The 13,218-nt window shown below is 42.7% G+C and overlaps 1 protein-coding gene across 25 annotated transcripts in view; it reads right to left on the bottom strand.

The window, feature by feature from the left end:
- The window catches only part of EPB41L2 (erythrocyte membrane protein band 4.1 like 2), a 193,570-nt gene that overhangs the window by 20,503 nt on the left and 159,849 nt on the right, over positions 1-13,218 (bottom strand). For 8 of the 25 annotated variants that reach the window (XR_012034572.1, XM_072833937.1, XM_072833939.1 and 5 more), the window contains 5 exons: positions 9,277-9,339; positions 7,239-7,385; positions 5,802-5,903; positions 2,242-2,406; positions 196-249 (listed from right to left, as the gene is read on the bottom strand). The exons of 3 other annotated variants lie outside the window; for them this stretch is intronic. Coding sequence is in view for 21 of the 22 variants with exons in the window: in XM_072833937.1 (XP_072690038.1) it covers positions 196-249; positions 2,242-2,406; positions 5,802-5,903; positions 7,239-7,385; positions 9,277-9,339 (531 nt within the window). In the remaining variant the exon portion in view is untranslated. Of the gene's footprint in view, positions 1-195; positions 250-2,241; positions 2,407-5,801; positions 5,904-6,334; positions 6,398-7,238; positions 7,386-9,276; positions 9,340-13,218 lie in introns of all 25 variants that reach the window. 14 more of the 25 variants (XM_072833964.1, XM_072833944.1, XM_072833971.1 and 11 more) reach the window with 9 other exon arrangements.

Consider the following 13,218-nt stretch of genomic DNA (forward strand, 5'->3'; position numbering starts at 1 on the left):
GATGAGGGAAAACAAAATACATGAATAAATTAAAAAAAAAAAAAAAACGACGGAAACCAAAGTTAACTGATGGTGGTAGGTTCATGTCATGGAGAAAAAAAATAAAGATGATTATGATGGCTGACTGAAAGGGAAGCAGGGGAGCGGGGAGTCAGAAACATCAGGCAATGGTGTTAACATGGAAAAGGGGAGAACCTTAACAGCATCACTGGCTCCAGTGCAAGGCCCTTCTGACTCGGGAGCACGTTTCTGCGGAACAAAAAGCAACCGAGGACACAAATCAATAAAGGTTTACACCTCAACACCCACCAAAACAAACACATGACACTGCAAGACAATGGCAAGAATCGACATCCACAAAAATCTTTGCTCAAGATGACATGGAGGACAATCCAGACAAAATGCAAAAAGTTTACGAAAGGACACAAAACACACAGAACGCCAGCATCCTCCCAAAGACATAAAATGCTGATTGCAAGTCATGCATATCAGCTCTCCTCATTTAGCTGAGAGGGTGGGAAGAGAAAAGGAGTCACACCAAAGCTCACTGAGGAGACGTGAAACTGTAAGACTTTCAAAACCTATTCACTAAACGGTTTTGATTTTAACCAGACGGTAAAGCCTGGCCTGAAACCCCAATCCCTGAGTGGACACGGCGTCAATGAGATGGCACCTCTATTTTCTGCTGGCTCATTTAAAAAACAGCTGTAATTGGCAAGATTAGCGCTGGTCTCAGAGAGCTATTAACACAAAGATGTTGTCGTTGCAGAAATGGTTATTAGCATCCCAAGTCACAGAACAGGTTAGCAAAAGGGTATTTTAACGTCAGGGTGGATGTCAATGATAGCTCTAAGTGCTTTCTTCTGGAATTTAGTTTCTCCAAACTAGCATCTTTGGAAACTGAAATGAACCAAGTTTATTATCTGAGATGTTTATTTTTGGCCCCTCACCCCACCCCCACATCTAATTCTTGGGAGCAAATTAAGTAGTACAGTGTTTAAATGTTACTAAACACCTGTCGACCAAATACAGGAGTCCTATAAATCACTATGCTTCCCTGTTGATAACGTAGAAACATCCGTGCAAAGGAGTTTTTAAAGCTCACAACATTCCTTAAACTTACCCTGAAAGGTGGGAGGGCTACTTTACACTGATAAAAATGAAGCCTAGCCAACTTTTTAACATTCAGGTGACGGGGCAGCCTGAGATCTCACCGAATCCTAGTTCTGCGAGAGAGAGTAGCCCTGCTGACTCAAGAAGGTAGCTCCCTGCTGAACGGAGGGCAGCGAGCCTCTGAACACGGGGGCAGGAACGGGCCCGGGGACGCGGCCACGGCCCCACGGACTGGAGCTGGCTCCTGCAGCAAGGAGCAGCATCCCCTGTTCTTCTGCACCAGTGACATGGAAAACTGAGCAAAAGTCCCTCGAAGGGAACACTGCGGACAGCACCTATCAGCATCTACTCGCTCGCTGTGATCTGTGCCGTTATCCTGACGTGCGTGGTAAGGGCATGTTTTCACTGCTCGAAGTTAGTGCCATGTAAATCGTGTTACCGACAGACAAGAGAGAGATCCTTCCAGTTTTTTATTGAAAACCCAGAGGTTTCAGATAGTACACTGGAAAACTCTGAAACCATTTTGGTGAATGCCATTTAACCATGAACTTCTTTATACATAAAGCTGTCCAGTGACCAGAACCTCTCTAAAGCAGACATCCTGTTATTATTATTCCGGGTCAGTAAATTATTATTACTTGGTCCCAGATGGCCAGATGGGCTCTGCCCAAGTTCAGGGAATCCCTTAGGGTCATTCCAAAAAATGAAAATAATTATCTGGGCGTGGCAGGCACTCCATATTTTTACACAGGAGCAGAATGTTAAAAAGCATGCAGCCGTCAGGAGACGCCCGAAAGACATTTAGGCTTTCAAAGCCTTTCTGCCCAACGTACTTCGCTTCCCTTAGTGAGGGTTTCTTTCGCACACAGCTCAGGGTCTGGACCTACTGCTTTAAGAGGATTCTCTGAATTTAGGCAGACTCTGCGGGTGCCAGGGGACCAACAGCAGGAGAAACATCCAATCTGTAGCCTTCCCTTGTGTCCAACTGCAGTCATGGTTTCTTGAATGTTTCTCCAGGAAGGGTTAATTTTACCAACGACAGCACCGGAGAGAGGGGTTCTTAAACGTCCCCCCAAAATCACTTTCACATGTGGCTTTCGAAGGCAGGGGAAACAAAGTGAAATGCACCTCAGGCAACTGCGAGGAGGGCGAGGAAGGCCTCTCAGGAGGGGCTTTACGGCTCACAGCAGGGCCCTCGGCTGTCCGGGTGCTGGCTGCGCTGCAGGAGGCGCCCACGCTACCACAAAAGCCCTTTGCACTAAACAAAATGGATGTTATCTCCTCTTCTAGGCTCTAGAGAGGTCAGAGAGGAAGAGCAGAGAATTACCCAGGAGCCAGGACACACGGCGGTGACGAACTGGAAGGAAGGAAGGTCACGCAGACCAGCACCAGGGGCGGCAAGGCCGGGAGGAGACTGCGGACCCGCCTGGTGCCAGCTCCCCGCCCGCACCTGCACCCGCACCTGCTCGCCTGCTCCTGGGGCGCACCCCTGCCACCCGAAGGGCCGCCTCCACGCTGCCCCCACCACGCAGGCTAGGGCCCTTGGCACCCCACGGCCGTGCTAAGTGTGCCACGGAGAGGGTGCCAGGGTGAGGACGCCAGGGTGAGGACGCCTGTGGGCTCCGTGAAAACCCCGCGTCCCTGGGAAACCATGAAGGCAAAGTCACCCTTCCTAGCTCTGGCCCTGAGACCGCTGTCCCCAACCTGAGGGCGCGATGGAAGGCCGGGCCGTGCCAGGGACATGCGATGCCAGCAGTAAGGAGGCGCTGTAGAGCGGCTGGCTAGAGGAATAGGTGGCCTTTCTGAGACGCCCCCTGAAATAGGGCAGGAGGGTGAGGAAGAGGGCCCGTGAGGGGACGGGGACGTGCAGAAGCGCTCGTGGTTATTCGGGACAGGGCAAACATCTTGCGGGTGAACTCAGCTTAGCCGTGATCCTCATAATCCTGCCATCCCTCCGGGTCAGGTGGGTGGAAAGACTGTCCTTCCCGTAGGAGTGCTGGGGACTTCAAGTAGGTGCCACGCACGTAATTACTCAGGCAAGCAGCTTCAAAAGTACCTCAAAACTACATTCTGTATAATCCCTACTGGGCTCCTGGGAACACAACAGGTCACAATCCTTACAAAAGAGGTAAACCTAGTTACTCAATGTAAATGTATTACACTAAATGATTTGGTCTCCAATTTTCTCTCAAAACCATATTCACACTGAAGCCATCCTGAAAGTTCAGCATATTCCAACACGAACTACTACGGTTCTGGGAGCCAGACTGGCTCAGTGGCAGAGGCAGGAGACTCCTGGGCACACGAGTCTGAACCCTGCACTGGGTGCAGAGATTACTTAAAAACAATACAAAACAAAACTTTAATCTGATAGAGATTTAGAAACTTTGGTCAAATTAGACTCCCATGCATAACTTTTTATTTTACATTCATTAAGGATTATAATTTAAAGGTAATCAAAAAAAACCCTACAAAATCAGTAGCAAAATGAAGATGCGGCAAAGAAATTTAAAAGATATTCTGTTGGGGGATCCCCGGGCAGCTCAGGGGTTTAGCGCCACCTTCAGCCCAGGGCCTGATCCTAGAGACCCGGGGTTGAGTCCCATGTTGGGCTCCCTGCATGGAACCTGCTTCTCCCTCTGCCTGTGTCTCTGCCTCTCTCTCTCTCTCTCTCTCTCAAATAAATAAATAAATAAATAAATAAATAAATAAATAAATAAATAAATAAAATCTTTAAAAAAAGATACTCCAAAAAAAAAAAAAAAGATATTCCGTTAAGAGTCAAAATACTACAGCAGACTTAACTGCTCACACACTTACAACGAATAGTAGTGGAATGCTATTGGCAGAGGGGCGGGGGGCATGATGTAAGTGGTCCATAAATGTTGGGTGAATGGGTAAACGGATGCGTGTGACTGCAATTACAACAATCCACGTACGTGCCAAGTAAAACTATTTTCCTGCAGATCCTGGAGGACAAGAGCAAGAAAACAGCAGCAACTCCAACTACAGAAAAACCACTCAGAAGTGTAACAGGGGGTCAATTCCAGATTTAAGTTTCACCTAATAGCATTTTAATGTAACTTCTACGACAACGAGTGAATGATTTCTACCGTAAATGGTTTCTAATGGATGGTACTAAGCCAGGACGGCAAGGAAGACGGTAATTTTCAACGTCTTCACCAACATTCCAAAGTCTACAATTGCAAAAAGTACATCATTTTAAATGGATCAGATGGTGCCATCGGTCTTGCTTCTAGAAGATAAATTTTCAAAACTATGTAATATTTCAAAGCATAGGATATTAAAGCCATCTTACACACAGTCTGACAGGCTCTGGATTTCACGCTGACCTTTGAAAGTATATAAATATGTCACTTGGTTTAGCTTTATGACACATTATCTTTCTCATCTGCGGTGCTCTGGAAAGGCTTCCTCTCCACTCCACCTCCAGTTCCTTGAGGGCAAGGCCTCCTCTTCTTTATTCTGACTCCTCCCCTTGCCCCACTATATGCTCTGACGAAGGCTACCATCCACTGAGGAACAAGACCAGACTCTGGAACGGATAGGCTTTTTCCTTATCACTGATTTATGCTCTCATTCCCATCCCCCTGGGACTCCGTCCTCATCCAGCACCAGTGGGATCTCTGTCCGACATGTGGGACTAGGTCATCTTCCCGCTTAAGGCTCTGCCATGGGCTTCCCGTCATTCCTAGGATGGAATCCCAAACTGTTACCATGGTCTTTAAGATCCAGAGTGGACCTTCTGACTTCTTTGACTTTTCCTAAGCCCTTGTCATGTGAACTTGCAGTTCCTTGCACTAGTTCCTGTCTTGGGCTGTTGCATTTCCTCTTCTTTACACACGGAAGCATCTTCGCGTGTCTGCCTCCTTCTCTTCAGATTATGGTCTCAACTCACGTGCCCCATCTTTCCTGAGTACAATGAGCAAGCAGCCCTCCCAATCTACCTTCTAGCAAGACTCTGTTTCACCTTCTTAACCCTTACTCTTTAGTACTCTAAAAGTTTTAATTAACATGTCCGCTATCATCTCCCTCACTGGACTCAAAGCACTCTAGTCCCAGCAGAAGATAGGCCAGTCAGCTGGCGAGGCAAAATTAGCAGAGACAGCAGAAGAGGTATGTCAAGGCAATGGAAAGCTAACTTCCTTGGTAATACCAGATATTTCCTGTACGCAGGGAGCACAGAGACCTGAGGGGCAGCTGTGACACACCATTTCTCCCGCTAAATGAAATTCAAATGAAAATTTCTATGGTTTCCAAACGTATTTAGTAAAATAATTACCTACATCAGACATAATTTGTTATTTTAACACTGCCTCGGTGCACACACATGCGTGGTACTAATGGTGCATTTTCACACGAGATCATGGTTTCCCAGCTGTCAGCCACATTCATCAAAATTCGGGGTCATTTATCACCTAAATTGGTTGGTAGGTCTGCATTTCAAATTGTGGATTTTCAAATACAGTCCTCCTACAATATGGCATTTCTCACTAATGATCATAGGTTTCCACATAAGGGAATTTGATTTTCTTAACTGATCGAAAAATCATTTCAACAAAATTTTAGGTGATACATGGGAAAAAAGGAGTCTCCTATGGCTGTGTACAGAAATGAAAGGAAAAGGGGGAAAAGCAAGAGAAGATCCAAGGATGCAAGGTGAACACCTTGTCTGCCTCCTGGACTTTTTCTTCAGCTGTCCGTGCTGCTGCCATCGGATGCTTCTCCTTCACGGATAAAATATCCTTGAAAAGATGGTCTCCTCTGCTCTATTGTTTTAAACAATAGACATAATCAACAAGTCAGACAAGTACATTACATCTATAGCAACACAAACATTAAACTCTGGGTCAGCAGAACAAACCGGATAAAGCAGCACATAAAGGGAGGACAAAATAGCATGTCATCAGACATGGTTTTTCCAGAAAACACAACACTCTAGAGCTGAATGCTGACATATATTTTCAGAAAATCTGAAAATGAGGATGTAAGCTGTATACAACTTCATGAGACCCTGCTGTTTTCGATCTTAATGTTGTCATCAGTTGTCTTTTCGGTTCAGCAATTATTTTTTGCTTCTGTTCTTGAAGAGCAACTTTCCTTTCACTGTCACAAACTTAGAAATTCAAAGCAACTAACCGCTTTGCCCTTTTTAAGAAAAAGTGAATAAAAATAGCATGGGAGTAACTCAAGTGCGTACATGTTTGATAACATTCAAGCCAGATGAGAGAGAGGGGCAGATGAGTGTCAGGGAAAGAGAGGCCTGTAAAGAAGAGGGGAAAGGTGAAATTGTCAGGTAACACCTTCAGGTGCTTTTTAAAACAGCATTTTCATACAGTATGATCATTATCTTCTCATGTATGACAAATGAGTCCATGAAAGTTCTTAGTTGATAAACAGATTTTCGAGCATCAGAAAAGAGCTGCAGATGAGAATGAAGGTAGATACAGATTGAGAATATACTGTAAAGGCAACAGTTATACTGGTGGGGGGTAGGGGAAGAAATAAACCATGAAAAGAAAAAGAATGAGTTCAGAGAGATGTTATGGTTGAGAGAATCCTCTCAAAACAGTAGTCTACATCTCATTACTAAAAACTTTCAGTATTAATATTAAATTGTGTCACATTTTGCAAATCTTCAAAAGAGCTCATTAGTTTTCAAAGCTAAGTTTAACTCTTCATCCTCACAGTAATTACCTTAAAACCATTCTAAATACCATCTGTATTCCTACATCCCTTTATTTAATTATCAAGTAAACTTTATTATTTTGGAAGTCCATAACTGAAAACCTTATTACATATACAACACACGATCAGTCTCTAAAAGTCACCCTACATTAAACATTTCATTACTGTTAATTTACTGGAGTATGATAGTGAAATTATTCTGCAACATTTGAAAATATTTTGAAACTCACACAATTTACTAAAAACTATGTCAATAAGTATTACATTGTTAATATTTAGTATTTAAAAAATTGTTAGCAACTACCTTAAAAAAGAAGGGAACACTTTCTAACTTCCTGAGAATCAACAATTAGCAACCTGAGTTTTATTGAAGAGCTGGAGCGAGACATAGAGCCAACAAACAGCTATTGACATACCCCTTGTGTCTGTAGGGACAGAGGTGTGATACGTCGTTTTTCCCATTCATTAGGGCGCGGCTCAGGTGTGGATTCCATAAAATTGCGCTTGAGTTCACTAATGCTAGCCTGATGTCTCAGTATGTCCTCCTGGGCCTTATCGAGGTCCTAGCAATACGTAACGTAATAAAAGGCAGAAATCCAAAAAAAAAAAAAAAAAAAAAAAAAAAAATTCCCAGCAGGACAAAAATAAAAAACCAAAAAATAAGACAAAGCAAACTTATGATTAAAAAAACATACTAAAGCAAGAAAAATGCCAAGTCTCAAAAGCCATATTATCACCTATGAATAGTTCATCAAAATTTTAAAGTAGAGCCAATTCATATTTTTTTATGATTCCCATTTTAAAAGGTTCTAATTTATTCTGTTTGGAATTTTTTTAAGAAATAATTACTTCTATTATTAGAAGGAAGCCATGGAATTACTAGTACTCAAAATGGCTAATAACCTTTCTAGTAACTGGACTTAAAATGCAGCCTATGACTTTATTCTTGCAAATTTACCTTTCTCATTGAGGCTCTTACTACAGCTGCATTCTGTGAATATAGTAAATCAAGTAAAAATAGAGAAAGGTACTCAGAAGTACATTCAGCCTGATAGGAAAGCCAGATCAAGATCAGAGAGAGATCAGAGAGAAAGAGAGAGAGAACACCAAGGGTTGACTTTTTCCAGGAAATTCCAGCAATGGCTTTAATCCTTAAGGAATAAGAATAATGGCTTCCAGAGGCTGGTCCTGTGTGGCCTCTCTATAAAAGAGGGAACCCCGTATACTGGGTTCCTGTACTTGCTGAGCATGATTGTGGGGCCCAGCCACCCCACATACCAAATGGTCCTCATATAGACAAGGATGCAAGAAAACGACCAGGTCAATTTTCCTTGGAATGAGCCCCGACAAATGGTATTTGTGGGAATTTTTAGATTGGCCCTGATAAATAGTATTTGTGGGAATAAAAGGTAATTAGTGTTCAGGAGACAGTTTTAAGTGAGTTTTCAATGCTTTCTTACATTTCAAAATCATGGGGCCACCTGTGGATTACAGCTTTCATTCCACTCCCAGAGGAACAGGTCATGCATCTGATAAAATTAGATCTTCCACATTCATGCACAAGCATAGTAGCTCCTCTTGGAGCTTCTATAGCCATTTGCAAAAACTCATAATAATCTAAATCTCTTTGCATGGCATGGAAAAATGATTGTGGCTTGAGATCAGGCACATTTCTTGCATTTGTTCAAAGCAATGTTACACATATTACACTTTAGAGCATTTTAGTAAGTTATGCAAAATACATTTCCAATAGTTATCAAAGCTGCCAAAAGCAACCAGATTAGTCAGATTACTGAGAATTGCAGCTCTCCACTCAATACATCACCGTTTTACTAAAGGGGGAAAAAATAACAACAAAAAGTTCTCGTGTGACACGGGGAACATATTTTACACATCTAATCGGTTGGGGTTTTTTCCTCCTTTTTTCTCACTTTCTTTTTAATCCAAACAATCCCATTCATCAACATTTTCTCAAAGGTGATACTTTAAGTGGACCACATTCTTAATTGCATGGATTTAAGCAACGCTGCCCCCGAAATTATGAGCAGAGACTACCGTCATTTCATGCCAGACCAGCAAAGCTCTGTTCCGGTGAGTGTATGTGAAGGACGGGATGTTACTTCAGATTCTACCCCGCGGAGATAACCCATTAGGAGCGAACAGATTTATCTGTAGAACTTCAAGAGAAACAGATAAAAATTTCACTCGTTTGATTAAACAGAGCATCTTTTTTCCCAGCTGTCACTTTGAGAACTTCTAGCGGATTTATTGCTACCTAAGCCACTTTAAAGGAACGGAGTCGGACTGCTCCCATGCACTCCCAAGCTGAACTGTCCCCCATGCATCTCATGCAGATGTGCTCGAAGGAAGTTGCCAGCCAGCCTGTGCGTGACCTCCCATCCACAGCAGCCTGGCAGCCATTAGGACAGAGTTGTTTTCTTGAATTATACAAACCTCCAACATTAAATTGCTATGTCTGACATAAATATTATCCCCTTCTACTCTCAAGGAATTTTTCTGTGAAATTAAATCACACACAGGGGGGAAAAGGCAAATAAACATAATTGTATCAATCAGCAGGCACCAGAAATGACCCAGAGTTGGACAGTCCAAGACATTAAAATACAAGAGGAATAAAAATCTTAAGAACCTAAAGCCACAACAAGCAAAACTCACATACGTATCAGTCCTGAAAGTGCATTACCCCATGCACATTACACGCGCACACATACACAATGGCAAGCAGCAGCCATCAGGTATTTAACCGGGGATGGGGGGGGGGGGGGGGGATATCCACCTCCTTCAGCTAGGTCTCCTCTTCTTCCATCTTCACCTGAAAGTCATACAGCAAACGGCCAGAAAGAAGGGGCGTAGCAGTGGGAACCCTACCCACTGATGCAAAGACGTTATATTTGAACCAAAATGGTGAACCAGCATTACCAACCTTTACTCTTTGGCCCTCAGAAGATGCAGAACATAAAGCCACTTAGGTCTTTCTTCACCTATAGTGTCACACAAACGGTGGAAGGGATCCTTTGCAAAGGTGGAATGGAGAATGGAAGCTTCACTCTTTCTCAGTCCCTAGATCATGTGCTGCTTTTGAATGTTTTCACTCAGAAGTGAAAATATAAGAGTGTAAAAATGGCATAATTCCATCTGTCCTAACGTGAAAGGTCTAAATCAACTGGGCAAGAGGACAAAGTAGAATGATGAAAAACTGAAAACCAAATTTTACATCAGGGACAAATATTCACCTATAGTTCAGTTTTTTAACATAGATTTATTTCCTTGAGAGGAAAACTGGTTTATTTTGCTGCTTGCACATTAAAATTATATTTAAAACTACTCCTATTTGATGGCCACTTTTCTTTAGTAAAATTCTTTAAATAAGAATAGTTTTTCATGGTTGTGTAATTCTCAGTATCTAATGACCCAACCCAAAAGGAAAAAAACAAAAACAAAAACAAAAACCCACAACCCTGTAAATTTAAAACTAACTCATGGAGAGGAAAAGCACAGCATAGGGAATAGAGTCAACAAAATTCTAATAACATCATATGGTAACAGATTATAGAATTGTCAAATCATTATGTTATAAACCTGAAACTAATGTTAACACTGTATGTCAATACTTCAGCAAATTAAAAAAAAAAAAAAAAAGCATAAATCCTCCTAACCACTCAAAGAAAAGGAAGAGCAAGAAAGAAAAACAATGATTCTGAGACCAAAAGACCATAGTTAAACTTTCACATGTTAAATTATAGCAGAATCATACATGTTCCTTTCCTCCTTACTGGAATGATGGTGTCAAATCTGAGAGTTCAAAAATGCTTTTTTTTTTTTTTTTTTCTTGAAACCAAGTATTTTTGAGGTAAGCAGGGAGCTCAGAGTATCTTTTTATCAGAAGGGAAAAATAAGAGCTACCCAACAATCTATTAAGGATCGTGGTCCAATTCCTTGGTCAATACTTAATTCTGCAAAATGCCAATCTTTGGCATTCTTCAGGTAACCTTTAGGAATAGTGGTTTCTCCCACTATGCCTAATCATATAGCATGATCTTCACATTTTTCTTTAGGTTTGCTCTAAATTCTGACTTTCTCTATGTATGGACAGTACCCACAGGATAAGACTTGAAGTCACCAGACCACATTTAGCAAAACAAAACCGTACTGTACATGCTAGCACCAACCTAGCAGTGCAGAGGTAGCCCTACACAGGGGGAAAAATGCTCAAACCAGACACCTAATCTGGAATAAAAGGACACTAAATAGCCCAACCTTAGGGCAAATCACCCAAATTTTCAAAAAGCCACGTTTCATTTTTCTTAAGTATCTCTTAACAGAGTGGTATCTTCCTTACAAATACCTGACACTCTTTCATAAAACTACATGATTTAGAGATTTAAAAAAAAAAAAAAAAAAAAAAAAAACTACCTGAAACTCATCCGATTCCCAAATGCTACAGTAACAGGGAGACAAGGAATTTCTGAGATTAGACCTATAAATGTCAGGAGTAAATGTTACAGATTTATCCTCATAAATGCAAGAACGAGCTTGGCTTTCTAATGAGAAATAACACTAAGGAGTTTTACTCATATACATCAATCACAGTTACGTCCACGGAATCTTAAATTCTACATCGAGACAAGTTTCCATCTGAAAGGAGCAGCATTGATACGATTGATGTTTGTCTGCAAAACAAACAGACCCAATATGGACTGTTAAGGGCAACACAGGTTTCCTGTGTTTTCTGTTTTGTTTTGAAGACCTAGTATGATTGAGATATTTACAAAATAATCCTGTAACTTTGCTCTTAACTTCAAAGGTGTGGACCTGGTCAGCGGCAGTCAACGAAGAGGAAGGGCTTATTTACACGTATTTCTCATGCACTAAAACACCGTATGCCGCAACGTGTGGACCATACTATTTTGAGGGTAATCAGTGGTGAATTTATGCACATGTTTACACTCTACAGTAGGGAGGGTAGAAGATGTGTTGTTGGCCCCACAGGTTAAAGCTTATGTAGGAGTGCCAGCAACTGCTTCCTCTTCCTCGGTTTTGTCGTTCAAGTCACGGTCACAAGAAATGTTGAAGGAAGTGGCTTTAGCCTCCAGGTAGCAGAGGGACAGAGCCAGAGGAAGGGCAAAGGTGAGAGAAAAAGGCACAGACTGAGAAGCAGAGAGAAGCAGCCCGAAGATGAGGATGAGCGAAGGAAGGAATGAAGGGGAGGTAATAGGAAGGTAGTGCTGGATGTCGGCAGGCAGGAAGGAGACCCAGACTTTGGGGAGGCTGGGGAAGGCCAGATACCCATCTTCATCGAGAAGCGAGGGGAAGCTAGGTGGGAAGCATTTGCAGAAATGGAAGGAAAAATACCCAAATTCGGAATCCTCGGGGCCAGCCTCTTTGAGAGGCTGCTCACGGGTGGGAGGACAGTCGGGCTGAGGAGGGGCTGCACCAGGACCCAAGACAGAGTCAAGGGGGGTGACGTCACCGTCTCCCTGCTCTGACGGGTCACCCGTGGAGGGCAGCTCTAAGCTGTCTAGCGTGATCCGGTCGGCCTCCCCAAAGGGGTCTTCCTCCGAAATGTCTGAGAGCAAGTCCCTCTCCGGGACTGGCGACAGGTTTGGGGAAAGAGATGAGACACAGCGAATGAGTGGGGAAGGCGGGCACATGGACACAGGCTATTGTCGGCAGCAAACCCATGATTGAGTGTGAAGTCGCACAACACACATGTTCAAAGGAGAAACACAGGCAAGAGAGAAAGAAAAGAAATGGGCAGTTAGTGAAAGCTTGTACTCCTGCTGTTAACACAGCACAGTTAGAATGTGAATTACCCACTTCTAAAGAGAAAGACTGGACTACTCTTCACATGAAATTTATAGCATAGATGGATTTAATTATTATTTTCTGACTGGTTGCAAATAGATCCAACGAAACTCAAAGAACATTCCCACTTTTAAATCTGGCTGCTGACAAGCATCAAAAGCATTAGCGGAAAGATCAGCTCACCCAGTCATTAGCCGAAGATAAGCAGAATTCCTGTGGAATGTCAAGTAACTTTTAAAAAATAACTACCTGTATGGAATAAATGAGGCAGAATGGTACGGAGACTCAGAAAGCCTGAGCTCTCTCGTGTTTCAGATGTAAGCGGTCTCCTGGGCGCCTCATTAGCCCAATTACAATAGATTCTGACAACTCTTCAGTAGGTGAAGGGTATCTTGGTCATGATTTGTTATTTTTAACTGCATGATTTTTCAACCAAATAATTCTTGCTGGTATGACGGTCCCAAACTCTTCAGCAAACGTATTGAGAGGACTTGATGGCAGGAGTCTGGGGCGTCAGGCCCGCATGGTCCCCAAGCCCTCGTCTACGCTGACAGGTGGTCAGACAGGGCT

This window comes from Canis lupus, chromosome 1, assembly GCF_048164855.1.
Source record: "Canis lupus baileyi chromosome 1, mCanLup2.hap1, whole genome shotgun sequence".
Classification (NCBI taxonomy): Eukaryota; Metazoa; Chordata; class Mammalia; order Carnivora; family Canidae; genus Canis; species Canis lupus.